Here is a 27,845-nt window from a genome sequence, read left to right as displayed (position 1 = left end):
CCAAAATGTTCGGTGCTCTTGGGCATTTCACTGTGCTGCCGGGGGGGGGGGGGTCAAGGTCCCCACCAAAACTTAGACCGAACCTACGCCCTTGGGGTACGTACTTACCAAGAACACAAGAACATTCTTGGGTTCTTGAGTATTGAGAAACTGCCCTTTTCTGCTCTCGCGGAGCAAAACGTACCGTCGCCTGGCAACCGTTGCAGCCAATAGAATGAAAGTGCCATGCTGGGTGGAGGGGGGAGGGGCGGGTTGTTTCCTTCTAGTGGGTGTGCCTGTGTTCACTATAGCAACCTGCGCCGCCCACTGGATGTAGGGAGAAACAACTGCAGCCTTCTGCTTCGTTACACAGACTTACAGGACAGACAGCAAGTCTGTGTTCTCTTCCTCACTAAATATCTGTCAGCAGTGCGCTACTGATCATCAACAGCCTGCTGATGATAGGCAGGTGTGTTCACCCAACAAAAGAAAATGGACCTTGTTACCACTTAGTCAAGACATGCTATCTATCTAGAGAAAACGTATATATCTATAAACCTATCCATCATAGATAATACAGACACACAGGCAGCTGGATGACTGGATGGATGCAGCTGTGGGTTTTTAAGAATTTATGCTGTATATGGCATACATTTATATGTCTATGAACACAGGCCCCAGTATAACACTTTCATTCTATTGGCCGAGAGGTTGCCAGGCGACTTTGTTTCCAGCGCGAGCAGAGAAGTTAACAAGTGAAGATTTGATCCCAGAAAAATCCCCCCATAGTGGAACAGACTATGCGGAAGCATAGCTCACTGACTTAGCTCACTAGCTTGTGTTGACAGCTGCACAATTAAACCGATTAGCATTAATAATCATAACAATAAGTAGCTAAACATGTTAAGATAGATATTTTACTTACCGCTCCTCTGCCAAAAGCCAGGATGAGGGCTAAATAGGCTGTACTTCAACATGGCCACGGCGATGTTGTAGCCATATGATTGGCTTGTAAGGTATACCCCCACGTGGGGTCCGTTCATATGATTGGCTGAAACAAGAACGAGATCTGATTGGTTGCTGATCATCCTGGTTAAAAAAAAAAAAAAAAAAAAAAGATGATCTTGACGAGTCTTAAAATTCACACACAAAAGCGCTGGGACAGTAACAGACCCGCAACACAGAAAGACTTCTCACTGTTCTTTAGGGTAAGATAATGAGAATGCTTTGAGGACTGAGAATCTTTATGAATAAATACCCAGATTTACAGAGTATAGGGTATAAACAAATTGTATGTAAACTTTAATTAAGGATTTTATTTCAGAAAAGGCGATATTTTACATATAAAATAAAACAGCAGTAATGTCAGAACATCATCTTTCTCTTCAAAAACAAACCAGCAACTCAAGAATAAAATAAATCCCAGCTAATAAAGTACAGTGTAAATCCACAGTAGAAAAAATTGTGTGAATTGAAACATGTAAAAGTCAAACACCATTAAAATCTAAACTTGCCAGCTTTAAAATTCTGAAAAACTGTAATATGCTTTAGACTGAAATTTTGTATCTGAGCAACAGGGTGACTGCAGCTTTCTTATCTCACAAGTTGATACTCCTGTTGATACGTAATCATAAGTTACTGATCTGCTTATTGGCATATTGTGTCGACGTTTGTGAGTGTAAAGTGCTTTGAGTTCTCAGTGTAACTGGGAGGCGATACAAAAACAGACTACTTACAATACAGCTGCTGTGAAGGAAGGAAACTAATGTTTCATTTTGTTTTTATAAGCTAAGTAAGATGTATAAACTATGGTCATTTCTAATTACCATGGAAAAAAATATTTTCAAGCTCAAAAAAGTGCAGCTAACTGGAGTCATATTAATAATATTGGCAGGCTGAATTACAACTTAGTTACTTAGAATATCAACTAAACATGTTTTATATCTTTTGATTTGAAGATTTTATCAAAAATAAATTTTACTGTCTATTTATGACGAAAGATTCTCTTGATTTCACCGTTGAACCATTAACCAGAAAACAAAAATCTATGAATATAAAAGGAACTCTTTAAGTAATCTAGAGAAAAGTTAATTTTTTGGGAAATTAAAAGGTATAACATTTGTAACACTATTTATTTCCCCATAAACATTTGTTTTCATGTGATCTAACCAGCAGTTTCTCAAGAGAAGCTTTGTCAGTTAAATTTACATAAATGAAAAATATGAAGATTTCTGAAAACATTCCTATTTATATGATCTGTTATCATCATATGGTAGACTATGTTTCTCCTTAATGATGAAAAATAAAACCCAAAAGCTTAGTTAAATAAACAAACAGTTCATGATAATTTAGTTTTAAAGTCAACTAGTTAACATTTGATATAACTTACTGTTTGCCTGCCTTCATGTTCTTCAGGATAAAGGAAACATCTGTTGTTGGACATCAGGTTTATTTACAGCTGAACAAGCAAACACAAGGTGTTGGTTAAATTTTACGTTAGAGTGAATGTGAGTAGTAAATATATAATTCCTTTGTGAGCTAGTTCAGATTAAATTATATAGAATAGACTAATTTTACTTCCGAGGTGGAGGATGTATGGCTGAAATTAAAATTATATAAAATTTTACTTCATACAGTCAAAATTGTTTTTCTATTTTATTTGTCTGGGTTACACAGAAAAATTATTAAATTTTTTTGCGATGCATCAAAGCACCACATCAAAGTCATGTTACAAAAGAAAAGAATAATGTTTAGATCTCACCATTTTTCTTTTTGTAAATAATGAATCCAATCACAGCAATGGCAGCAACAACAACAACTTCAACAATAATTAGGATGATTATAACAATGGAATTTGCTGTGGTGATAAAAAGGAAAAATTTATGTAAATGATTAGTAAAAAAATCTTCACTGCGTCAGTAAATGTGTGAGATAGTTTCTAGTGTGTATTTGAACTGCACTATATTAGGAAGACATGGTGCAGTAAATATGATTTGTAATTATTAAAATATTTAAATGTTACTTTCTTTTGTCTTTCAGTTAAAAGCAAACCCAGATAGTGATGTCTCTGTCCAGGTATTTTAAAGAACATTTATTTTTACATCTCAACAAGAAAACTTTGCATGCTGTTTTTTATGTATCTTAACATATTTACTAGTTTCCACCCATTTAGCTGAAGTCTGAAATAATTCTACAACTGAATAAATATGAAGAAACGCAAACTGACAAACGTGAGTTTCCAAACCTTATTCTTAGTTTTACATATAAGAGATAAAAATCTATGTTTTTGTGAAATAATTTTGTTGATTACAACTTTGAATTTAGTCCAACTCCTTGATTATTTTGGTTTTTAACTTATTGAGAATTCAGTTAAAAAATTAAGAAAATAGATATTATAGAACCAGACCACACTAGGCATAACGGTTTTAGTCAGAGCCATGTGTAAATGATAAACAAACAAACAAATGGTTTGAAACTAGTCTATTTTGAATTTTGAAATTGTGGTTAATCCAAAATGATCCAGATGATAAAAAGTAATGAAAAGTTGATTGTTGAATCAAAACCTACGGAGCCCTCCAGGGGACATGGGGATTTTTTTTTCTTTTGCGTTCCCTTGCAATAATCTACTGATCAGTTCTTGCAGCATAATTGATACTGCAAGCCTTTCTTACGGTGGCCGCTGTACTTTCTGCTTTAATACAAGGTTATGTAAGGTTTTTTCTATGGACTGAGTTATTATTGCGGGGTAATAAGTCATCTGATCGTGTCTCTGTTTTGTTCGTCTGAATGCTTTAAAGTGCTGCTTTCAGTCCCGTTCCATCTTAGCCTTAACAGACATAAACATGCAGTAAATAAATCGATTTTCAATCAGTTTTTTGCACCAAAGCGTTAATAATAATAAACACATTTTCACTGAGGCTCTATAAGCTCAGATAATCCACATTATAATGAGGTCGTTAGCAGGACTCGGAGAACCTGACTGCACTTAGGAGGTGATTCGGCTATTGGATCCAGGTGTGTTGGACCAGGGAGACGTCTAAGAGTTGCAGGACACCGGCCCTCGAGGACCAGGATTGGCCACCCCTGTGTTAGAGTTTCCTCCTCCCAGTAATGTGGATTATCTGAGCTAACATTGTTCATCCAGTCCTGTTTAGGAATGTTTCTGTTGTTTCTGCTGTCACAGTAACTGATCTGAACATCATCCAGAAAACCAGCAGACATGTACGATGGGACGTCTGGTAATCCTGAAGATGCTGAGTAGAAATACCTCAGAGTGGATCACTGTAATAAAAGACTCATAACATAAGTGAGTTAAAATTGAAGCAGTATTAAAACCATTAACTAATGTGTGTTTAATGGGTCCCTGCTGATCATCTTCACAAAAATATCCAGTATTTAAAAATGAATTTCAAACATACAAAAACACCAGCTTATATGTGCATTAAAGGCATCTAGGTTTCTTTAGAAGTTTTGAATATTTCTGCAAAGTGGAAGCGCAGTTTGGTTTGTAATTGATAAATAGGTTTTCAACACACATTGCTGGGTAACACTTTATTTGAAGGGGGTGAATAAGACTGTCATAAACATGACATAACACCTGTCATGAACATGAATAAGCCTTCATGAATATTCATGACTGTTGTCATAAAGCGTCATTCGGTAAATTATGACACTTTTAATACAAAGTTGACATTATTCAAAATGTCTTTGTTATGACAACTTGACATTAACCAAGAAATCATTACTGTTTAAACTTTACCTTTAATAACATAAAGTTACCTAATTTTTAAAGTGCAATCAGTAATACTTTTATAACAAATTTATATCAGTAATGATTTCCTGGTTAATGTCAAGTTGTCATAACAAAGACATTTTGAATAATGTCAACTTTGTATTAAAAGTGTCATAATTTACCGAATGACGCTTTATGACAACAGTCATAAGTATTCATGAAGGCTTATTGATGTTCATGACAGGTGTTATGACATGTTTATGACAGTGTAATGACAGTCTTATTCACCACCTTCAAATAAAGTGTTACCCATTGTGGTAAAAAAGCATTTGTCCCCTGCTTTTGCTTTCGCTTCTTTTTAAGGAAAAAAGTTATACAGTTATACATACCTGCATTATTTTATATTTTCATCAAGTAAAGCACTTTTGAATCATCTTTCCACTGGAACGTGTTATGCAAATAAATCTGCCTTACCCTGGTCAGGTCTATTAAAGAAATTAGCTGGAGAATATAGATATTACATGAAAAACTTAATTAAAACTCAAAATTTAGTTAAATCTGGTGATTTTTGTAGTAGTCAGTTTTTATAACAATGTAGACCCATCTTCTCCAATGTGCATGAATATACAATAATGAGATATGAATGAGCACTTTATTTAAAAACAGCAGAAATACACAAGAGATAAAAACAACAATATAACAAAAAGGTAACTAGGCTGGACATCAGCGTCAGGTTTTGACATAAACAATATGTCTTTCCAAGTGTTACTGCTACCAAAAATAGTCAAACTACTTCAAAAGTGAAGTTTTTGTGGTATAGAATTTAATTTTCAGTGTTTCTTTGCTAAAATGTGATATTCCTCAAAAAATGGTACTGTTTTCTGTTTTTATATCAAGATTTTTAAAATTAAATTTGCACATGTTCACTTAAACCTTACATGAATTTCAGATAAATAAATTCCTAGAGATGATTTGTCTTAAATTGTTAATAGTTAAAGGTGATAGAGTTTATCCTGAACTTGGTGCCTAAATGCCAACCTGAAAAAAAGAAAGATAATCCATTAAAGTGAACAAGTAAATGTAATAAATTCAATTCATTTTTATAGTACTTTCCACATAGTTAAAACATTTAAAATACTTTCTCAGTCAGCAGAATGTTTAACAACATTACTTTTCTATGTATTTTAATGAAGTTATCAAATAGGTTCAAATACTACTGCAATGTGGTACATTTATTTAGAAAGAACTTTAATATGTTAAAAATGATGAATGTTATAGATATGGATATAGGAAATACTAACTAAGAAAGTCTGGTAAAACCAAGTTAACCTGAACAGTAATTTATTGGATGATGCTACAGATGTAAGAGGGGTGGGAGTAAAAAGACGTTTGTACTTCTTACCCACTCCTTTGAATGTGTAAATATAATTTACTACTGTTTCTTCTTTTGTTTGCCTTTGTGTTAAATTTATTTTGATTGTATTTAACTTTGTTTATACTTTTATTATACTATGTTTAATAAAGTCAAGCTAAAATTTCAAAGTTACTTTATGATTTAGAAAATAACTCACTGTTTCCATATCTTCATCTTATTTGAAGTATTTGTTGCTCAGGTTCATTGTATAGTAAAGCTGTAAGTCAAACAGTAAACTGTTAGGAAAATTCTGCTTTATGCTGCAGATAGAAAACTGGTGAAAAGGTTCTTAAGATCAAATTAAAAAAAACTATTTATCAAATAACTAGATTAGAGTATTTTAGACGTGTTTTACTCACGAGATGGACGACGCTTGACTGTAAAAAATAAAAGCACAGTTTGAGTCGTTTTAGTAAAAACTGAAGAACAGTTTTGTGATTTTCTTGTAATCATAAAATGTGTGCATTTTTTACATTTAGATAAATATGAAGCTCTGAAAAAACATAAGAGCCCACTACACTGAACCTCATTTAAAACCTCATTATTCAATCAAATATTGATTTCTGAACTCTTCCTGAGTTAAAACATTAGTTTTGTTTGTAAATGAATATGAACTTGTTTTCTTTGCATTATTTGAGGTCTGAAAATGCTGCATCATTTTGTTATTTTGACTATTTCTCATTTTCTGCATATAAAAATTACATTTTTGCTTTGAATTTCAAAGACATGTTGTTAGTAGTTCATAGAATAAAAGAATAATGTTCATTTTACTCAAACATATACCTATATGTAGTAACATCAGAGAACTGATCATTTTGAAGTGGTCTCTTTGTTTTTTCCAGAGCTGTATATTTCTTAGCTCAGCTTAAAATATAAAATAACAGAAACCAAATTAATTGATTTCTCACCCATTCTGATGTAAAAAATGGATCCAACCAGAGCAACAGCTAAAACAAATATTACTACAACAGCTATGATTAAAGGGAGGGTCAGCACATTTGGCTTTTCTGTGGAAAAGAAACAAGTACAAATCTCCATATTAAATATTCATTGTACTGAAATTAAGTTACAATGAGTAAGACTATTCTTAGTCCATGTATGTCGCTTAGCTGTTGGTAATATAGTCTTACTACAATATAATTATGTAACTATTTTGTCTTGCGGTTAACATTTAGTCTGAACTGGGCCACAACAGGAACTTATGATGCTGCTCTAGAAGTAAACATTTTTGCAATAAAGAAAACATAAAAAAATTATATTTCTGCATTCATTTATGGAAATATGAAAACCTACAGCACCTCACTATGGCTTATTTTGTAAACCTTTTCCCACTTCTCATTTTATTCTCACCTTCGACATTGATTCTGATTTTTGATTTCTCCAGTCTGTTGACAACGTCACATTTGAATCCAGAGAGATGAAACACACATTCATACTTTGTCCAGTCTTCAGGTGGAACAGATGACAGATTTAAATCAACACTAATCTGGAAGGTTCTGTCATTATTGGAGAGGATTTCTCCTTTATTCACACCAGCATGAATCTCCTCTTCATCTTTCCTCCAGAACATTTCAGCTCTGCTGGGATAGAAACCTGTAGCAAAGCAGCTGACAGGAGAGGATGGAGACTTCTGGAGGAAAGACACCGAGGGAACATCTGAGGAGAGAAAAGAAATAATGCAATGAGTCAACCATGTATTTTGAATACTGCAGAATTTTATTATATTTAGAACATAATGTTGGTTAGAAATGACAAGGATTTAGAACTAAAAAAACAAGATGCAAAACACACATAAGGACCTAAACACAAACATAGATATAGAGAATGGACAAAAAAAGAGTAAAAATTGTGAAATACATAAACATCCAATTGTAACAAAAAATAAGCAAAATCACTTTAAAATGTAAATAAACAGAGTACAGAATAATAAACAGTTTGTTATTCTACCTGTTCTCACCAGAGAGTTCTTCTCATACTCCACATACTTTTTCAGTCAATCAGGACAAGTCTGGCTGATGTAGTGCTTTGTTTGGGTCACCTTCATTTTATCATTGTCCCATCTGTTTTTAGTGATAAAAGCCTGATGTACTGGAGCAGACCATCTCTCTGATTTCAGGTCAAATGCTATGAAGTCCTCTCCATCATAACCAAAGCTTTCCCAACCTTCAACTTCTTTATATTCATCATCAAACTCACAGCCATACATATTCTGGAAGATGTGAACACCTGAGAAACAGAAACCACGGAGATTTTCAGCAGCTGTGGGAATGTAGCTTTTCAACAGAAAGAGCAGCAGGATTCAGTTTGCAAGCAGGTTTGACTCTGACAAAAATTTAAAAGCTAGATTTACAGCAAATGTTACAAACATAAAAAAAACCTAAACTTTCAGCCAATTAAAACTGTCATTACATTTTGTAAACAAATGTGCTTTGAATGTGTTTGCACATTCCAGGTGTTGGTTAAAGTAACTGGTGTGTTGCAGTATGCTGGTTTCAATTTCTATTTGGAAACAATCCTGATAACACTGAATAAAAACGCTGTTACCTTGTTAATAAGTGGAATCTGAAAATGTAACAATATTTAGACGACTTGGCAAACCTCCAGTTTGGTTGAATCTATTCTTTGTGACTTCAATGCTGTTTATGAAAGATTTCTGGGTTCCAAATAATCCTCGAGTTTGAAACTCCCAGTACTGTGGATCATCCTCTGTGACGTTAATCATCCAGGCCTGTTTGGGGATTGCTTTCATGGTGTTGCTGTCATAGTACATGAACTCGTTTCCATCAACCAGACCAACAGCCACAAACTCTAGAAAGCTTTTGATTCCCGATGACGCCGTGTAAATATACTGCAGAGAATGATGCTCTGTAAAATAAAATAATGTGATTTCTGGTTGCAGAATTTACACGTTAATTTCAAAATTTACATGAAATAATCAATTATATTATTACATATTTAGGAATGTATTTATCTAGAGATTTGTCATATTATATCAACTAGAGTCCTGTTTTTAAAGTAGCATACTGGAGCCTCCTTCCTCTTGACTTTGGAAACAGAATACAGACAATCAAAGTGAAAATTATTGCAGGTTTTCTTGCATTTCCCCCACCCATTACTAATGAGCATTTTAACTAATGCAACAAACATTGAAAGATTCACCTGGATAAATAAAACTGAGGTTTTCTGTCCTGCAAAGGAGAGGTGGGTCTTACATATCTGCCCAACATATCTGCTCTGGTTTGTTGGTGTAAGTGTCTTTGGACTGCCTTGTTGCTGAATGTAAATAATATTTCCATTGAGATCCTGACTTTACCTGCCTCACTGGTCATTGGGTTTAAATATTGGGTACCACATGACCTTACTGCTCTGTACACAGTTATTGAAAAATCAAAACCTGGCTTTTGATACATTATTTAAGAAATACAGAAACAAGACTTTTTAAAATATTTGCTTTTTAAAAGTGTTGGGATCTGTGTTTTCATTGTATTTATTTCTAGGTTTTTCTATGTTTACTTAGTTCTGTTCTCCTTGTGGCTCCTCTCCTTCCCCTTGATTGCTTCCCAGGTGTGTCTCGTTCCCTGATTACCCTCTCTGTGTATTTAAACCCACCTGTGTTCTCTGTTCCTTGTCGGGTCCTCGTCTTACATCGTCTAACCTGTCGAGTCTTAGTCCTTGTGAGCATCAGAGTAAGTCAATGTCGCTAGTCGTCTATGGTTATGTTGTCACAGTAGAACGGTTTAGTCCTGTGACGATGTTAGCTGTTGTATATCAGCCTTATCAGTTGCTATCGGTGCTGAGTTTTAGTTTTCCGAGCTGCCTGTGTTTCTGGACTGTTTGAGCTTTCTTCATCTTTGAAACCGCTATTCATCTTCAGCTCCTGGGCCTGCCTGCGTCTCCTCACTGCACCTTCAACCACATGCCATGACAGCAAGCCCAAAACAAATAATCAGCTCTACTATTAGAGACTTTTTAGTTAACATTTTTATTCATGCAGATGACTATAGAAAGGACAAAGCACTGGTAAAAATTGTGTTTGAACAAACTTAAAAGGGACTCGGGGAAACTACATAAAACAATAATGGGGTGGGGGGGGGGGGTGATCACTTTGTGGTTACAGATGACATGGTAAAGGATCTATGAAACAGTTTTCATTGACTAACTCCAACACTTGGGACTTTGGTTGGAAGAATATCAACTGTTTCTTCATAACGGTGACAGAAAACTATAAATTCAGTGCTACATCTGCATTGTGCTGGAGAAACTGGGGAAATCACAGCAGATCATGGATACATATTCTGAAGCTGCCCATCTAAACAACCCAACTGGACTGTAACAACAAAAATACTCTCAGAAACGCTGGGCTGTAGCTCATTCACCAAAGTTCTTGGGAGATCATCTGGATGAACTGACTACAGACCCCGCTTATCTCCTGATCATTCTGCTGGTATCTACTGAAAAGGCAATAATAAAATTCTCCCTCTACAAGTCTCTTTACCTCCATCGTGAAAAACATTATGCTGATGGAATATGGCTTAAACTCTACGACTGAGGTATCCATCATTTTGAGCTGTCTGTACAGTTCCACTGATTAAAAAAAAACCTAATTTGTTACTGACATTAATATGGAGAATTATAGCGACAATCAGTTAACATCTAATTGGTTTATGTGTCAGTGGTCGATGCAAAAAAAACACCAAAACAGTTATTCTATATGAAAAAAATATTTTTCATGGTAACAGGTGCTAAATTTCATTTTGCACACCTAAACATTTCTGTTATCTACCTTGGAGGAAGAAGCCTAAATATATTTAATCTCTGTCCTGATCAGGTTGTGCTCCTGCATCATTTAAATACTTTTAATTTCTTAACAGTTTTTATGTCTTCATCTGTGTTTTACACGGTGCACTTACATGCCCATGAAGATTCAGGCAAGAAATGTAAAAAATATTTACAAGACAGACATGTAAACTTGACCTAGAGTTTGCTTCTACTAAATATGTTACATTTTAAAAGTAATGCTATAAAAAAGTGACCCAATGGTTCCATTACTAGACCATACTGGTTAAATAAGGGATTTATATTGTTATCTTCCAGGTAAACACCCATAAATCCCATCAAATAAACATCAGAGTCAAAATAACATACTTGTTACAGGACTGATCTATCAATTAGTAGCTCACCTGATTCTGTCTCTTTTATTTCCAGTAAAATCAGAAGGGTTAATGTCCTCACTGGAGCCATTGTGACTTTACATTTTGCCTGTGATTTGCTTCCTTCTCCCTTAAAGGCACGTTGACAAAATGAGGAAGCAGGTCAGCTGCAAAGTTCCTTAAATTGGTCATCAGTTTCTTAAAGTTGGTTTAAAACTATCCAAAGAAAAATGAAAATGAAACATCCCATTTACTCAAGGCGTCATCTGGAAGCAGAGTCATTAAATACATTATGTGTTCTGTTGAATGTTTTTCAGATTAAAATAATCTTTTTAAAATAAGCAGGTATTTATACTTTTCATTTATCCCAAGTTTCTGTATTATATTATTAGTTGAACATAATATTCTAATCTTAAATGTGGTGTTTTCATAAGTCTCAGCAAAAAATAAACCTCCTCCCTTAAATCAAAGTGACAAATGGAGCCCAAGGCGCCTCCCACTACCAGTTTATCGGATCATAGTGACAAACATGTCAGATCAGAATCTCAACCCAGTCTGGACCCGTTTCCTGGTTCCCACCTTCCTCCCTGCTCTGCCTCATAAGAATCTTTGGACTCCACCACAGATTGTGTTACTTAATCTCAATTCATTTATAAAATTGCTAAAACGATTTCTTTAAATCAATCAATTCAGCTTAATTCAATTCAGTTAAATGTACAGGGCATAGTCACAACAGATGTAATCTCGAGACGCTTTACAAAATAATCATTTCAATTAAATCATACATACATTCCAACTGATCTATGTTATTGAACAGTTCAGTAATTATTCAAAGTTGTTTAAAAAGTTTCAAAGAAACCCAGCAGATTGGTTGAGTCATTGATTTGCAGCATTTACTCCAACTGGAGAAACAAATAGAGACAATCGCTTGTGTAAACTTCAGTCTGCTGGTTTGTTTAGTTTCACAAACTGGGATCATGTTTGTCAGCTGTTTGTTTCCAGATTTACCTAAATAAGACGATCAATCAATCAATGGGTCAGAGCCTTCATATTCAGACTCTTTGATAAAACTATTTCTCTGCCTCCATCAGCATCTCTAGCTATTTTGTGTCTCTTTTCCATTCAGGTCTTTATTGATGCTTCACAACTATTACAGCTAAACATCCTGATGTTTAACGTGGTTAAACATCCATCATACGAGACAAAACAGCAAATATCTTCTGCATTTAGACTAAAACATAGTTAAACCTGGTGATTAGTGTAGTGGGCACACTGGATAGATGGGTATACATTTTCATAATAAAGTATACTCATCTATCCCAGTGACAGTAAAAATATATAAGAGGTAAGAAAAGAAATTGACAAAAATATAACTACTGGACCTCAGTATTAGTTTTTGACATGATAAATGTAGCTAATATTAATGCTTAGATAAATATAAGGAAAAACTCAAAACATACAAAAAGAACTACTTCAAAAGTGGTAATCTGATGTTTTTGTGGTATAAAGTTCACATTTAGAAATGTTCATGTAAACAGCTTATGAATTCCAGTTAGGTAAAATCCTCAAGACGACTCATTTCAAATTGCTGCAGGTGGTGAAGCCGATCCTGATCTCGGTGCCTAAATGACAACCTGAAAAAATTAAGAAATAAACAATTAGAGTGACAAAGTAATGTTTGAAATAATTTCATTTTATAGCACTTTCCAAATAATTACAACATTTAAGTATTTTATCTGTCATTCAAATGTTTTAAAATATTATTCTTTTGATCCAAAATATTTTGATGAAAAGTATAAAATACAAGGAGAATCAAGTGAACAGATGGGATTAAATACACAAGAGGTAATCAGGGAACATGACACACAGCTGGGAGCAATCGGGGTGGATGAGAAAACACAGAGACTCAACTGAATACAGAAACATAAATTAATACACAGAAAAACCAAAACATTACATATTTAGTTTCATTTGCCAGTTATATTTACATAAGTGCATTTCTGCACTATTTCAAAAAAATTCACTATCCAGTAATTTCTCAGAATCTGAGAGTAATCACTTGGGAATCATTGCTTACATCAATTCATCCAAATCATTATTTTTTTTCTACTTAAAAAACATGCAGTTCTTCCCTATTCAGTTTGAAAGTGACTGTTTTATATATGGAATAACTCACTTCCGTTCATTTTTGGAAAGCATTTCTTCCTGAGCCTCATAAACTCTCACAGCTGGAAGTCAAACAAACTGTTAGGAAGGTTCTGTTTTATTTTGAATTATACAATAAAAACCTGCTGAAAAAAGTTCTTATCAAAATAAACTATTTGGCAAATAAGTATTTTATACATGTTTTACTCACCATCTATGATACGCCTGTCTTTACCTGAAAAACAATACACAATTTGAGCTGTTATATCAGGTTTTACTTTTATTATGTAAAATTGTGATTTTTTTAATTTACATTTAGGTAGCATCAACTTTGATAAATAAAAGTCCAAGTCTTTTATTTTCTTGCCAACATCATCTTTGGAAAAAAATATCACCACCTTTTTTCCAAAAATCAATTCTGGCTAATTATAACTTAAGCCATTATGTTAGAAAGGTGACATTATTTATTAAAGTTAAGTTTGGCTTTTTTTTTTTCATCTCAGCTCAAAATCTAACCAAAACAAAATTAGTTGATTTCTCACCATTCTTCTTTTTCAACGTGTAAATGTATCCAGACAGGGCAACAGTTGCAAGACAAAGAATTACAACAGGTATGACCCAAGAAATGATGGATATACCTGAATAGACTGTGGAGAAAAAATAAAATATGCACTTTAATCCCCCATGTGCTATTAATAATATTATTTATGTAATAGTATAAATATTACTGTACGTAGCTGGTTAGTTTTCAAATTAACATTTGGTAAACAAACATGTGATGCTGCTGTACAAGTGAAACCACAGTTCATAGCATAGATAGATCAACATTAAACTTCTATAAAAATAAAAGCACCTCTAATCTACAGTTTATTTCCCAAAATTATCCTTCACCTCTCATGTTATTCTCACCATTGTTGCTCAGTATTTGTGTTTTCTCTAGTTTGATGACAAGGTCATCTTTGACACCAAATAGCTGAAACACACATTTATATTTTGTCCAGTCCTCAGAGGGAACAGATGACAGGTCAATGTAAATACTCATTTGAAACGTCCCATCATTGTTAGGAAGAACCTCCTGTTTATCTACACCATCATGAATCTCCTCTTCACCTCTCCGCCAGAACATTTCAGCTCTACTGGGATAGAAACCTGTAGCATAACAACAGACTGACTTCTGGAGGAAAGACACTGAAGGCACATCTGAGGAGAAAAATACAATACTGGTTAAAAGGTGATAGTACAAAAAGCCGATAATAAGAAAAAGGACAGTAAAACACATTCTTCCCTATCAAAAAACAGTCAAGCTCTGTGAAAAAGAAAGTCCTCAAAACCTCAGACTTGAAAACTGAATTTATAATTTCACAGGTATAGTTCTAAATACAACAGTACACATAGAAAATTTACAAAAACAGTCACTAATGTAAGACACATAACCATGTAACAAAAAGGTCATTGTAAAAATAAAAGTACCTGTTCTCGCCAGAGAGTTCCTCCCATACTCCACATACTTTTTCAGCCAATCAGGACACGTCTGGGTGATGTAGTGCTTTGTTTGGGTCACCTTCATTTTGTCTTTGTCCCATTTGTTTTTAGTGATAAAAGCCTGATGTACTGGAGCAGACCATCTCTCTGATTTCAGGTCAAATGCTATGAAGTCCTCTCCATCATAACCAAAGCTTTCCCAACCTTCAACTTCTTTATAGTCATCATCAAACTCACAGCCATACAGGTTCTGGAAGATGTGAACACCTGAGAAACAGAAACCACTGAGATTTTTAGTGGCTGTGTGAATGTAGCTTTTCAACAGAAAGAGGATTTTAGACAGATTATTTCTGCCATTGCTTTGAAATTTAAAAACTACATTTTCACCAAATGTAGAAAATAAATAATTTAACATTATGGCTCATTTGAACTGTGTAAATATGTCTTGCAAGCAAATGCATTTTGTGCAATTCCTCAACGTGCCCTTTTATATGGTCAAGAAGAGAACACCAATGAAATAACTGGTATGTTACAGTGTAGTGGTTTTAATCTCACTCATCTGGAAAGAGTTCTAATAATATTGAATGAAATGCTGTTATTTTAACAGTAAAAAGCTGACAAACCTCCAGTTTGGTAGAAGTGCTGCTTTGCAACTTCTATACTGTTTATGAAAGATTTCTGGGTTCTGGATAACTCATGTGCTTGAAACTCCCAGTAATGTGGATCATCCTCTGTGACTTTAATCATCCAGGCCTGTTTGGGGATTGCTTTCATGGTGTTGCTGTCATAGTACATGAACTCGATTCCATCAACCAGACCAACAGCCACAAACTCTGGAAAGCTTTTGATTCCAGATGATGCCGTGTAAATATACTGCAGAGAATGATGCTCTGCAAGGAGAAACAATATAACAATTAAAATCTTTGAATTTGAAACTGGTCATTGTTATTTTTGTAGGATTTGAACCTAATGCTTCAAACCATTTCTTCTTTTTCCAAATTCTGCATCTAGTTGAATACAATTACCAACATTTTCCATCAAATATATATATTTTTATTTTTCGTGTTTCATTACCAACAATAAAGAAATTTATGGCACTGATATTTCAGATATTATTTAAACACTTCTTGGGCGAGTCCAGACTTGACAGTAACCTTTGAGCAGCAAATCAAGTTTATTCACACACTCAGCAGTTCCAACACAATCAACACATTTTTGCATAAAAGGTTGTGGACATAGGGGTGGCTGTCGGGGGGCATCTGCTACCCTTGAAATCTGATTGGCCTCCCTGATCACCTTCACCTGAGCTGCCAGTCAGTTTGTTTATATTGTAGGTTAGCATTTCAAAACTTAAAGCCTGCACCAATTTATTCTGAAGAAAATTGTTTTTCCCTTTCTTAATAACATGTTCCAGTCCACAACCCATGTCAATATGGCAGAAATGGTCTCTAATTGCCATTAATAATAATAATGAGAAGCAGTCTCTGACTACTGCACAAAAAGACCTACACAGTAAAAATGCCAGTGTTGAATTAACACCCAAAGTGTGTATGTGTCCAAGTTAGCTGGTGTTAAAGTAACACTTTTGAAAATGTTAAAATATTGACACTCTTTTTTTTTTAATTAACACATTTAATAAAAGTTAAACTTTCAATTTCTGTGTATTGTTTTGAACATTTTTTTCACTGGATTTGGTTGATATCGACACCTTGTGGGATCAATTTTTACCTTTTTAACACCACATTGTGTTTTGTGATCGACAGTACACACACTGGTGTTACTTTCAACATATTTTAACACCAATACCATTGTAATGTTAATGTGACACTCTGTATTGTTGAATATTAACAATGTCCGGTGTTAATTTAACAAAAAAAGGGTGTCAATCTTTTAACACTTTCAAAAGTTTTACTTTAACACCAGCTGACTTGAACACATATGCACACTTTTGGGTGTTAATTCAACACTGGCATTTTTACTGTGTATTATTTTGTTAATAAATAATAAAAAGGTTGTAATGATTCAAAACTGTTGACTTTAAGTTGATAAGTTTAACAGAGTTAGCATAATGGTGGTAAGTTATAATAGAGTTGTACAGAGTTAAGTTACACTGAGCTAATTGAGGGTCTGAGCTGTGCAATAAGCCACTTTAACAAGGGACTCTACTGCAGTCCTCAAATGTTAAACAGAATTGTGGCTTTTTCTTGGTAAAGTAAATGGTTTTGTTTTTTAAACTTTGGCCCTCTGTCAATTTTCAATGACTATGTATTTTGATAAAACTGCACCTTTACTGTGACACCCTCTTATAGTCTGTGATCCAGCCTGGTCCTCCAAAATAAAAACAAGTCCCTTCCTGCCAGTATGCCCAGGTGGGCCCCATATGGGGAAAAGGAGGGCAGACCAGATGGGTCCCATATGGGTTTGTCCGGGGATTCTATGGTGGCCCCACATGGGTTTGCCCATTTAGGGTCCATGCACCGCTAATTCTGCACAAAAATATCCGTTCATCCAAAGCCAAGTCTATCCTCAGCATGTCTTTTCTACTCCGTTTGAGAATCATCAAACTGTCTCGAAGCAAAACTTTCAGCTCCGGTGTTGGTCTTCCTTTAGTTATCTCCTGCTTCAACTGAAAATCCACTTTAGAAAACTGTTAAAGTGTAGAAATGTAGTGTTTCATGTTGACGTCGGAAGAGAGGAGAAAACAAATATATCGCTGTACTTATTTACTGTGTGGCTAGCTCCATGTGTCTTACTCTGCAGTTGTGGAGTCACAATATCTGGGATCATGAGCGCCCCCTGCCATGAGGCAAGAGAACTGCCTGCCTCACCTGGAATCTGTTCTCTGCCGTTTCTGATCGCTCCTCCGCACACAAAACACGATACACACACAGTTAGTTACAAAAAAACACAGTACATTATAGACATAAGCTAAATTATTGAAAATCAGTTCATAGATTAAAGGTTTTTAACCATTTTATTAGCGACGTACAGACAGGAGGAGCATGCTCTCATAGAATGGCAGCCAGTGCAGTTAGCGAGAGGTTGTGCAATCCCAGGTGAGGCTCAGCTCGCTGCTGCCTCACCGGCTTCGCTTCCAAGCATTTGAATGGGAAAATGTGAAAATCCAGCGATTTTGAAGACAAAATCATCAGAATTGGTTAAGCTGAGTAAAAAATAGATACTTTATAGTACAAACCACAGGGTGAAAATAGCAAAATAAATGGTTTTATTATTATATATTATTTTTCCATGATGACAGCTGAGGCTCTGCCTCACTTGCCTCCCCTGACCGCACGTCACTGAATATATATATACATAAAAAGTAGCCCCATCAAAAAAAGCAAAACTAAGGATGGGCAGTATAAACTGCAATTTGACACAACAGTTACTAAGCAAACAGTATAAAAAAAATTGTGAAATATGTTTTAAATAAAATCATGTTTTAAGATTTCCAAGTACATAAACCATAAACCATGCAAATTTGGTTTAGTTTCTGCAAAAAATGAAATCTATTCTGGTATTTAGAGGCAGAAACTCAGCAACAGGCCTTTTTGTTTATTTAGCATGTGGCTTTTAAAACTAAAAATCTTCTTGAACAACATTAAAACACTATACAGCCCTTCCCATGTGTTGCTTTGATTAGCTGTAGAGACTCAGGAAAATAATCAGGAAAAGACAGAGTGTTTTGGTGAATTCAGATATTAGTGTAAAAACTCTGTATTTGACAGTAGTGTTGTCATTTTGCTGTTGGGAGAGTTAAACAAATATTAGGAGAGCTTTTTCCACACAATGTTCCTTCATGGGGCGGCTGCATGATGCCACATTTAGTAACACTATTACTGCCTTGCAACAAAAGCTGATCACCTTGAGTAAGAAAATTCTACTGCTCCTGAAAGGATGCCAAAGAAAAGAGCTACATTATTAAGACATTTTTACTTGCAATGAGCGAGGAGCTTGCACCAAAATGTAACTTTCTCCCTCTGAGGAATACACGGTATTTATACACATCAATCGTTCTCCAACCCCGTCATTACAAGATCTTCTCGTTTCGGTAACAGAAACATCTCAGCATGTGGCGTTGCTCTGTCTTCTGCAACTCCGAGATTTTAAGTTTTTAAGGTTCTGGGTTTTTCCACACTTATGAAATGAGTTCAGCTTAAGCAAAAATAAATGCAATGTATAGAAAATAGTTTTCACATCTCACATATTGATTAAATGATAAAAACAATTCTTCCATCAGGTCAAATCCAAGCCTGGGGTCTTTCTCGCAGGTTCTCTCTGTCTTCCTCCCACAGTTTAAAAACATGACTGTGAGGTTAACGAGTCTCTAATATGTCATGTCCCCAGGCCTCAACCTAAAACAACAGATTGATGGATGGCTGTCTTGGGAAGTTGAAGATGAAGTCTCAGTCGTGCTATATTGAGTGACTAGAAAAAAAAAACATGTTAAATTGTTTTTTATTATTATTTTCAGAGACAAAATAAAATTTTGCCAAGTTCTTTAGATTTAACTTATATTTTCATATTGTTTATACATGCTCTCTTAGAAAAATAATATTTTCTTTACTTTGACTTCCCCTCTAGCGCAGTGGCCCTATGAGGCACATAAAGTGCAAACCCACATTTTGCACTACTGGCTAGCTCTACAACACCAAGAAGCATTTGAGCACTCATGAGGTCACTGACTGTAAAAGTATTTTACACTTGACAAGCTCTGGATATCAGAAAATATACCCATTGCTACCTCAGTACTTTTACACTGCACTGCTCGTTTTCAACATTTATTAATGTTGAAAACAATTAGAGTTCATGAGTTATTCTAACTTGACATTTCATATTTTATACACATTCAACAAATGTCCTGCTAAAAACGTGTTCCATTGTCTCACATAAACTATAAACAGTTTATTTTCTCCTGAGATGCCCTGGTCATTTTCTCCTCACTCCTTTTTGTTTTTGGTCATTTCTTATCTAATGAAGCAGAGTAATATAAGGTCCACATATCTAAAATAATAATAAAAAAGACAATGTATTGCTTTCTTACCATTTTTCTTTCTCTGACAAAGAAATGCAGTCACAGCAATGACCAGAGCCACAATCATCACAGCCACAATAACAGCGATGGGTGAGGTGGTAGAATTTACTGAGGAGAGAAACAAGAACTAAATGAAAACCTGTGTGCTGAACACAGCACACAGCACCTGTTAGAGCACACAGCACCTGTTACAGCACACAGGTACTGTGTGCTGTAACAGGTGCTGTAACAGTTTTACAACTGTTACTCGTTGTAAAACGAGTAAGTTTTACAACGAGTAACAACACAGGTGCTGTGTGCTGTAAAACGAGTAACAGTTTTACTCGTTTTACAACGAGTAAAACTGTCAATACTCCACGCTATTTGGGATATCTTTTTTTTTTTTAAATATTAACTGTAGTTGTAACTTTTAGTTTGTATTCCAAATAGGTACATGTGATTATGAACTAATAGCAAAAATTTATTTTTACAATAGAAAAGAACTCAATTTTATCTTTTGTATGTATAAAACTACAGACACTAAAGTGTATTTGCTGAATTTTTAGTCTTCACTCTGTCCTCACCTTCCATTGTCCTTATTTTTCTTCTCTCCAGTCTGATGACAACATTCTCTTTAAAACCAGAGAACTGAAACACGCATTCATACTTTGCCCAGTCATCAGATGGAACAAATGAAAGATTCACATAAATACTCATTTGGAAGGTCCCGTCATTGTTCGGGAGGATCTCTTCTTTAACCACACCATCATGAATCTCCTTTCCATCTTTCCTCCAGAACATCTCAGCTCTGTTAGGATAAAATCCTGTAGCGTGACAGCAGACTGGAGAGGAGCTGTTCTTCTGGAGGAAAGACACTGAGGGAAGATCTGAAGACAAATTAAACATTTATAGTTATTATTAGCTTTAAAGACCAATAATAGTTATTATTAGCTTTTCCAATTTTACTATCTTGACACTTTTCATGTTACCTCCCCTGAATCCTGGTAGTTGGGTCTACCAAACATGTATATTTCAATATACACTGAAAGCTTGATGAGTAGATTTTTGAGGAAGGTAATCAGTACCAACCAGTGTTTGGGGGAGAAAAAAAAAGTCACATGATTTTGTCCAATTTTTTGGTCCAGAGTAAAAGAAGATCACTGTTCTGCTCCTGATTTTTAATAAATAAGTTAAAGACGTACTTTTGTAAAAGTTACTTTCTGCAGATTTTTCATAGAAAACATTAGTGACATGACAATGTAGTAAATACACAGGCCAGTATGTTCACGGTTAACTGTGGCAGTTTTGTCAATACAAAAACAAACAGTTATGTAGTTTACACTACTTTAAGTTTTATGTCATGTGTGCTCTGTTGTAGTACCTGTTTTCGTCAGTGAGCTCCTCCCATAGCTCACATACGTCATCAGCCACTCAACACATGTATGAGTTAAGTAGATCTTCTCAAGTTCCTGAACAACTCTATTATTTTCCCAATTCTGTTTGGTGTTGAAAGCTTGTGGTTTAGGAGCAATCCATGACTGTCCTTCCAAGTCCAGTGCAATAAAATCTTCTCCATCATAGCCAAACTGATCATAACCTTTGACCTTTCCAGTCTCATCATCCCACTCACAGCCATACATCTGCTGAAAGATGGGCACTCCTGAGACAGAGACAGACTTTATTCAACATGAGTGTTTAAAATACAATTTATTAAATACCCTAAATGTGTATTTTATTGTGACAAACTGATTCATAAAACAAAGAAACCTTCAAACATATATTTTCAGCAAATATTCTAACTTTTTATTTATGTCACTCCGAAAATATATGGTGAAGTTACAGTTTACATTTGGCTGTATTAAGCAAAAATGCCCAGACCTTCAAATAAACAATAACTAACAACTATGTTTAAAATAAACACATGATAATCTGCAAAAATCTATGATGGGATCTTTGCAAATCCAATGCTTGAAAAATATGTTTGATTTAAGAAGTGAAACATGAACAAACCTCTGCTCTGGTTGTAGCGTTGTTTTGCAATTTCTAGGTTTTTTTTGAAGGTTCGCTGTTTAGCCCGACATGTCTTTGTTTCCTCCTCCCAGTAGTTTGGATATTCTGATCTCAGGTCATTCATCCATTCCTGTTTAGGAATGTTGTCATTCTTTCTGCTGTCACAGTAACTTATCTGAACATCATCCACAAAGCCAACAGAGACGTATGATGGGAAGTTTGGTATTCCTGAAGATGCCGTGTAGAAATACCTCAGAGAGTGGGTCACTGTAAGAAAAAGACATTTCTGAATATTTTACTATTTCAATTCTAGTATGACTTATAACTAATTTAAACTGAATGTATCATATTCTCACATAAAAAATGACATCAAACGCATATCTAATTTTATAAATTCATGATCATTTTTTTGTCCAAAATGTAATTTTAAGCCAACTAATCTAGAAGCTTACCTGCAAAAAACAGCACCATTGTACAACTTTTACTCTTTAAATATTTTCAAAATTGTATTTTTTATTTTTAACATTATAGTAGTATAAAATTATGCACAAGAACAAGGAATGCAAAAGACACATATTTTTGTACCATAGTAATCTTAACATCCTCGAAAAGGAGTCGGGAGAAGTAAGAAACTTATGAACTCCTACCCTATAAACTCATATTTTCAGATGGACCCTCATTAATAAATCCAATCAAAAATAAAAACAAACAGGTTAATTATTTTTCCATTTTATCTGAATTTACATATGTCTAAGTATATGTGTATACATCCATACCCACACACTCACATGCGTTAGACTCAATTTACATTTAGTGCTAACTCTCACCCATATTTCTATATCTTGTGAAAATGACCTAATTATATATTTCCTTTTAAATTGTATTAATTTTGACTGTTTTTTTTAAAAAAAGGAAATTGTTATCATATTCATTATTTACCTAAATAAATTTAGATAATTCTGTCTAATCACATGAGTATTTTGTCAAAACCCATTTCAACTTTGATAGCAAACTTTCATAGTGACTCAAGAACCCTCTTTTATTCTGTAAAATTGCTGAAATCCATAATCTGAATTATTCACCATTTCACTCGTGCAGTTTTGATGTAAAAAATTGTTCTTGTTGTTTTATAGCTAACTGACAGTTTGTATAAATTTTGAAATAAGATGACTCATTTGTGACAGCCAATGTTGGATATGGTACAAATTTGTTAGTTTTACATAAACTTTTTTTGACATACAGACATTTTGAATCCTTAATACGAACAGCACAATATTAGAAAATCTTGCAATGGCAATATTAATACAAATTGTGAAGACAATATTAGGTGTGATATATATATAATATTTTCTCTTTTTCTCTCTTTCTAATCTGTGCTTCCTACTCTATGTAACTTCAAACATTTTTGGCAACGTCATTGGTGTCTGGTGTGAGCCCTTGCTGCCTTGAAACTCTGTTCTACCGACTAAATATTACATCTGCATGAAAAATATAACTTAGAAACTCTTAAAATCATCCAGCAACTATTGCTCTTCAGATAGTACTTTACAGTATAAATACTGAACATACCGATATGGTAATGACAATATATTCACAACAGATCTTGCAGCTCTAGTACGAACAATAGTGGATATTAACCAACAGCTGCCTTTTACTAGTTACAAATTATTGATAACAATTGATGTTATTCAAATATTCAGGTGGCTTTAATTTGAAATTTCCTCATCAGAAATGTATGGTAATGCTGCGGTGACGTCTATAGATGCTGTGCTTTTAATCAGGATATAAAGCAACCTGAGATAACAGTTTGCTTTTACTATGGATATTAATATGGTGGTTATTCACCGTAGGCATAGGCAATGCTTATAGAGTTTTAATAATTAAATTCTACATCAAAAACATGAAACCTTGCAGTAATATATCTATAGATAGGGTAGTCTACACATAGGTAATCTGGATTTAAATAAAACTGAGAAAGACTGTTACTTTTTGAAATGCTTTTCAGTATCTGTGATGATATATATTGGCAATAGGACCATTCATTTACACTGAAATTACGCATCAGATGTTAGAGTGACATATAGACGATAATCTGGAGCTTTCTTGTAAAATGATTTACATAAGCAACTGCACCGTGTTTATGACGCTTTCATTCTGAAATCCTACAAGAAAGTCTTACCTAGATTAGATTTTTTTTTTTAAATTTTGAGATATTTGTTTTGATTTGGTAGTTGTATAATTGCATCTAATAGTCATGTTTTCACTTTCACTTTGAAAGTGACAGTGAAAACATGAACACCGTGAACAGAATCGTGTTTTTCTGAGCCCAGACTGGCCGGAGCTGACCACAGTGACCCATAAATGCTGGTTTTGTCTGATATTATAAAATATGTTACTCACCTCCCACCACATTTCGTAGATCAAGTAGAAACAGGAACACGAAGACAAGCATTTAAACATTTATATCTAGTGTTTAAACACTTATAACATTAGTGCAAAGGGGGAAAATATTTCTGTTTTCTTATTTTAAAAAACATCGGATCTTAGGTATCTCTTGAGAGAAAGTAGCTTTCTCGACTAAAATTGTTGTTTTTTAGCGGAAAAGACAGTCTTCTTCGTTTCCCACTTCTTCTTCTTAGATTTTTCTGGCAGTTGACAAATAGTTTCAACAGTGCACTACCGCCACCTTTCGAATTGGAGTATGAACCAGAATTGAAAAAATATTTTTAACTTCAAAGTTTTGATTTTATAAGAAGCTTAAAAGAATTTAAACGAAGTAATTCAACCAAATCAAACTGTATGCTTTGATTTATTTAGTGCACAAAACGTGCACTAAATAATATGTATTTATCTGATATTTTATACATTTTATACAGGCCTGGACAATACCCGTGTTAAACTGACGGCGGAGTCTGGCGATGACAGGCGCTTAAATTCTGTAACAAAAATATGTTTTTATCTTTTTTAATCTTTTTCTATTTTTTTTCAAAATCTCTTTCTCTTTCTTACTGTTTATTCAATGTCACATGCTGTTTTATTTTTTTTCTTTAATTATGTAAAGCACCTTGAAATGCCTTGTTGCTGAAAAGTGCTATACAAATAAAATTTGATTGACTGATTCCATAAATGCCTGTTAACTGTCTCTTAATTGACCACACTCATAAAGCCCCTTATGCTGTCCCATTCTATTCGGACTACAATTCAAACTTGTATGATCACATCTAAATCTTTTTGTTATCTTCCCTCTTTGCCTCTTACCCATGGTTTTCTTATTTATTTCTTTTTTGCCTGAAAGGTAACAATGGAGAAAATGTTTGGTACATTATGCTTTTCAACAATTGATGTTCACCTAAATTTCACTGTACAAAAATGCTGCTCTTAAATCAAGTATACTAAATTGTGAAATACTTGAAATGCACAGCCAGTTTAATAAAATTACATCCATCCATTTTCTTACACCCTTGTTGCAGTTGGGAGGGTTGCTGGTGCCTATCTCCAGCTGGCATTCTGGGTACACCCTGGGCAGGTTGCCAATCTGTTGCAGGGCAACACAGAGACAGACAGGACAAACAACCATGCACACACACACCTAGGGAGAATTTAGACAGACCAATTAACCTGACAGTCATGTTTTTGGACTGTGGGAGGAAACTGGAGAAAACCCATGCATGCACAGGAAGAACATGCAAACTCCATGCAGAAAGACCAGGGCTGGGAATTGAACCCAGAACTTTCTTGCTGCAAGGCAACAGCTCTACCAACTGTGCCACTGTGCAGCCCATAAAATTAAATTTTTATTATTAATATTTTTTATTCAATGCAAATTAAATATAAATGTTGCTGAGTAACCATTCCGTTCATGTCTGTTAATCTCAATGGTTTCATTATCCCACTCAAAGCAGCACAGGGACTGGTAAATGTAACTCCTGAGAAGCAGACAGACTATTATAAGACTTCACAACATGATCCCAATGTTTTTCACATTACACACAAGATAACAATAAAAATATGACTGAATCTAGATTAAAGAGTAACAGTTCTACCTCTCTACAGTGTCGAGTGTTGGGGAATTTGCCTATGTGAAACGACATGATGGGCCAAGATAAGAAAAATGTGCAGCTGTTATTTTTAGCGAAAACCAGTTAAAAGGTCAACGTTCCACACAGACCTGCTAAAGAACCGTCATTTGATTCAGGCGTGATGAGCTAACACTAAGACATGACGGACATTGGCCGTTAAGGACCGACTTCAGAAACTAGGTGTTTTGAACTTCTGATCAGGATGTACTAGGGAAGATTTCCAGGCAGGTGAGAAGACCCCCCAACTCACCGGAGGGAAACATCTCCAAAGTATCTGCTCTTAAGAAGCTAAAAATGCTGCCAGACTGCATCCCAAATGAGCTTCAAGTCCCATACCTCTAATTTTCTCTTATTCTTATTTAATTTCTAAATAATACTTCTCTGTCATGTGCATATTTATTACATTCAAAGACAATGTGTTCTATTGTTTTTATTTGGCCACAATGAATACAACAACCTGTAGCATGTTTGGAGATTATTTTAAGTGTAATATCCAAACCAGTGAGACCTAATCTTACTCTTGGTATATCTTCTTCTTTCTTTATTCTAGTACATTATTCTAATACATGGTGGGGTATCTTTAAAGGAGACCAACCAAGGATTTTATTGCTTTGTGTTACTATTATTTATTTACTTTTGGTCTTTCACTTCCAGTAAATTTGATCCACTTTATCCTGCTGGTCACAGCTATCAATATTAGTGTCATGAGCCAAAGCACAATGTTTTTTAACAAGCACTAAGTCCACATTTGAAGAAATTAGTGGAATTAGATCTAATTGCAATCTTGTTGCTTATTATTTTTGCACATTTTTCAACCGTTCTCAAGTATTTTAAATTGATTTCAGCTGAATTTAATTTCACTCAGAGTGCTAAATTGCTGTTGCCTTTTCTCTGCTTGTTTTTCCAAAGTTTGATATAAATTTATTTGGAGATTTTTATTTTTTTTCTACTCCCCACCCCTTTTTTTATGCTCATTTTGTTAAATTTAATTTGATGGTTTTAACTTCCATGTGGTTCCCATTCACAATTCAATCAACCTTTTCCAGGCACGTGCAGAGGGGGGGGCTGGGGGGGCTTGAGCACCTGCCCTTTTTGCTCCTTGCCCCAAAGTGCCCTTTTGGTCAATTTTTTTTTTTTTTTTTTGCATTATTATTTTCAAAACCCTCTTCTGACACATAATAACATGTACTAAAATTATTTTATTTTATTTTATTTTTTGTACAACATAATAAGCCTTCCGGTCACCTTGTTACCTTTGACCTTTTGCCCGTGACGCATGACGCAGTTGCCTCTTGCGCAGTGACATAAGGCGGCTAACTGGAGCTCAGCATAGCGAACGTTCCAGATTACAGATCAGTTTTTGGTGAATTATATATATAAAAAAAAACGTTTTGGTGAATAAAGTGGAGCAGACCTGCTACTTGTTAGATGACGGAAAACGTTGAACGTTGTATCGTTTCTGCTTCAGCGGTTTAAGCAGAGAGGTAATGAAATACAACAGACACTGACAGGCCTCTGCGTCTGGCTTTCTCTGAAGAACTACTGAGCGGCAGGAGACAGCCAGGTGAGGAGAAACTGTTCTTATCATTCAGTATTTTTATCATACAGACATTAGGCTGTTGTTGTGCTATTAGCTAGCTGCTAGCTAACGACTTTGCTAGCAAAGCTAGATAACTGAAAGCTTCTTCCCTGTGTACGAGGCACATCGCCCGTCCAAAACTTATCATCTCCATAATGGATATATGTCCGATCTCCTAATTTCCTTTGCTGCATAATGTACATCGCATTTATTCTGGCGTTAGATATACATAGCACTTAAATAGAAGTCCAACAAGGATAT

The 27,845-nt window shown here is 34.7% G+C and overlaps 3 protein-coding genes and 1 long non-coding RNA gene across 6 annotated transcripts in view; all 4 read right to left on the bottom strand.

Moving 5' to 3' along the window:
* The window catches only part of LOC107837612 (uncharacterized), a 7,168-nt gene extending 6,168 nt beyond the window's left edge, over positions 1 to 1,000 (bottom strand). For both annotated transcript variants that reach the window (XR_001663649.1, XR_001663650.1), the window contains exon 1: positions 905 to 1,000. This is a non-coding gene — a long non-coding RNA (uncharacterized LOC107837612). The remainder of the gene's footprint in view (positions 1 to 904) is intronic.
* Positions 1 to 24,564, bottom strand: part of LOC103146392 (H-2 class I histocompatibility antigen, Q9 alpha chain-like) — a 285,415-nt gene extending 260,851 nt beyond the window's left edge. Inside the window, exons 1-6 of one of the 2 annotated variants that reach the window (XM_007564299.2) lie at positions 24,327 to 24,560; positions 21,927 to 22,193; positions 21,298 to 21,576; positions 20,501 to 20,803; positions 19,947 to 20,045; positions 18,586 to 19,330 (exon numbers count right to left, since the gene is read on the bottom strand). In XM_007564299.2, coding sequence (XP_007564361.1) covers positions 19,230 to 19,330; positions 19,947 to 20,045; positions 20,501 to 20,803; positions 21,298 to 21,576; positions 21,927 to 22,193; positions 24,327 to 24,378 — 1,101 coding nt within the window. In that variant the 5' untranslated portion in view covers positions 24,379 to 24,560 and the 3' untranslated portion in view covers positions 18,586 to 19,229. Of the gene's footprint in view, positions 1 to 18,585; positions 19,331 to 19,946; positions 20,046 to 20,500; positions 20,804 to 21,297; positions 21,577 to 21,926; positions 22,194 to 24,326 lie in introns of those variants that run through there. The other variant, XM_016677535.1, reaches the window with a different exon arrangement.
* Positions 7,398 to 8,349, bottom strand: LOC103146459 (zinc-alpha-2-glycoprotein-like). Its single transcript, XM_016677548.1, is given in 2 exon segments — positions 7,398 to 7,781; positions 8,073 to 8,349. Coding segments are annotated over 2 exon segments (606 nt in total). The 5' UTR covers positions 8,332 to 8,349; the 3' UTR covers positions 7,398 to 7,434.
* Positions 9,981 to 16,558, bottom strand: LOC103146458 (major histocompatibility complex class I-related gene protein-like). The gene is made up of 7 exons (XM_016677544.1): positions 15,526 to 16,558; positions 14,891 to 15,169; positions 14,330 to 14,620; positions 13,963 to 14,067; positions 13,632 to 13,655; positions 13,452 to 13,503; positions 9,981 to 12,909 (listed from the first exon to the last, which is right to left on the bottom strand). Exons 1-7 carry the CDS (start codon positions 15,695 to 15,697, stop codon positions 12,828 to 12,830), a joined length of 1,005 nt encoding a protein of 334 aa, XP_016533030.1. The 5' UTR covers positions 15,698 to 16,558; the 3' UTR covers positions 9,981 to 12,827.
* Positions 24,565 to 27,845: the final 3,281 nt, after the last annotated feature.

This window comes from Poecilia formosa, unplaced genomic scaffold, assembly GCF_000485575.1.
Source record: "Poecilia formosa unplaced genomic scaffold, Poecilia_formosa-5.1.2 Scaffold158, whole genome shotgun sequence".
NCBI classification, from domain to species: Eukaryota; Metazoa; Chordata; class Actinopteri; order Cyprinodontiformes; family Poeciliidae; genus Poecilia; species Poecilia formosa.
The sequence above is the reverse complement of the archived record's forward strand: the minus strand, read 5'-3'. Positions and strand labels throughout refer to the sequence as shown.

Excerpts from the sequence above, each read along its gene's own strand:
- LOC103146458 (XM_016677544.1), bottom strand. The coding sequence starts at position 15,697 with ATGTACTATGACAGCAACACCATGAAAGCAATCCCCAAACAGGCCTGG. Across the intron at positions 15,170-15,525 it reads GCACTTCTACCAAACTGGAG|GTGTTCACATCTTCCAGAAC; the intron begins GTTTGTCAGCTT and ends TCTGTTTCTCAG. Across the intron at positions 14,068-14,329 it reads ACAAATACTGAGCAACAATG|TCTATTCAGGTATATCCATC; the intron begins GTGAGAATAACA and ends TTTTCTCCACAG.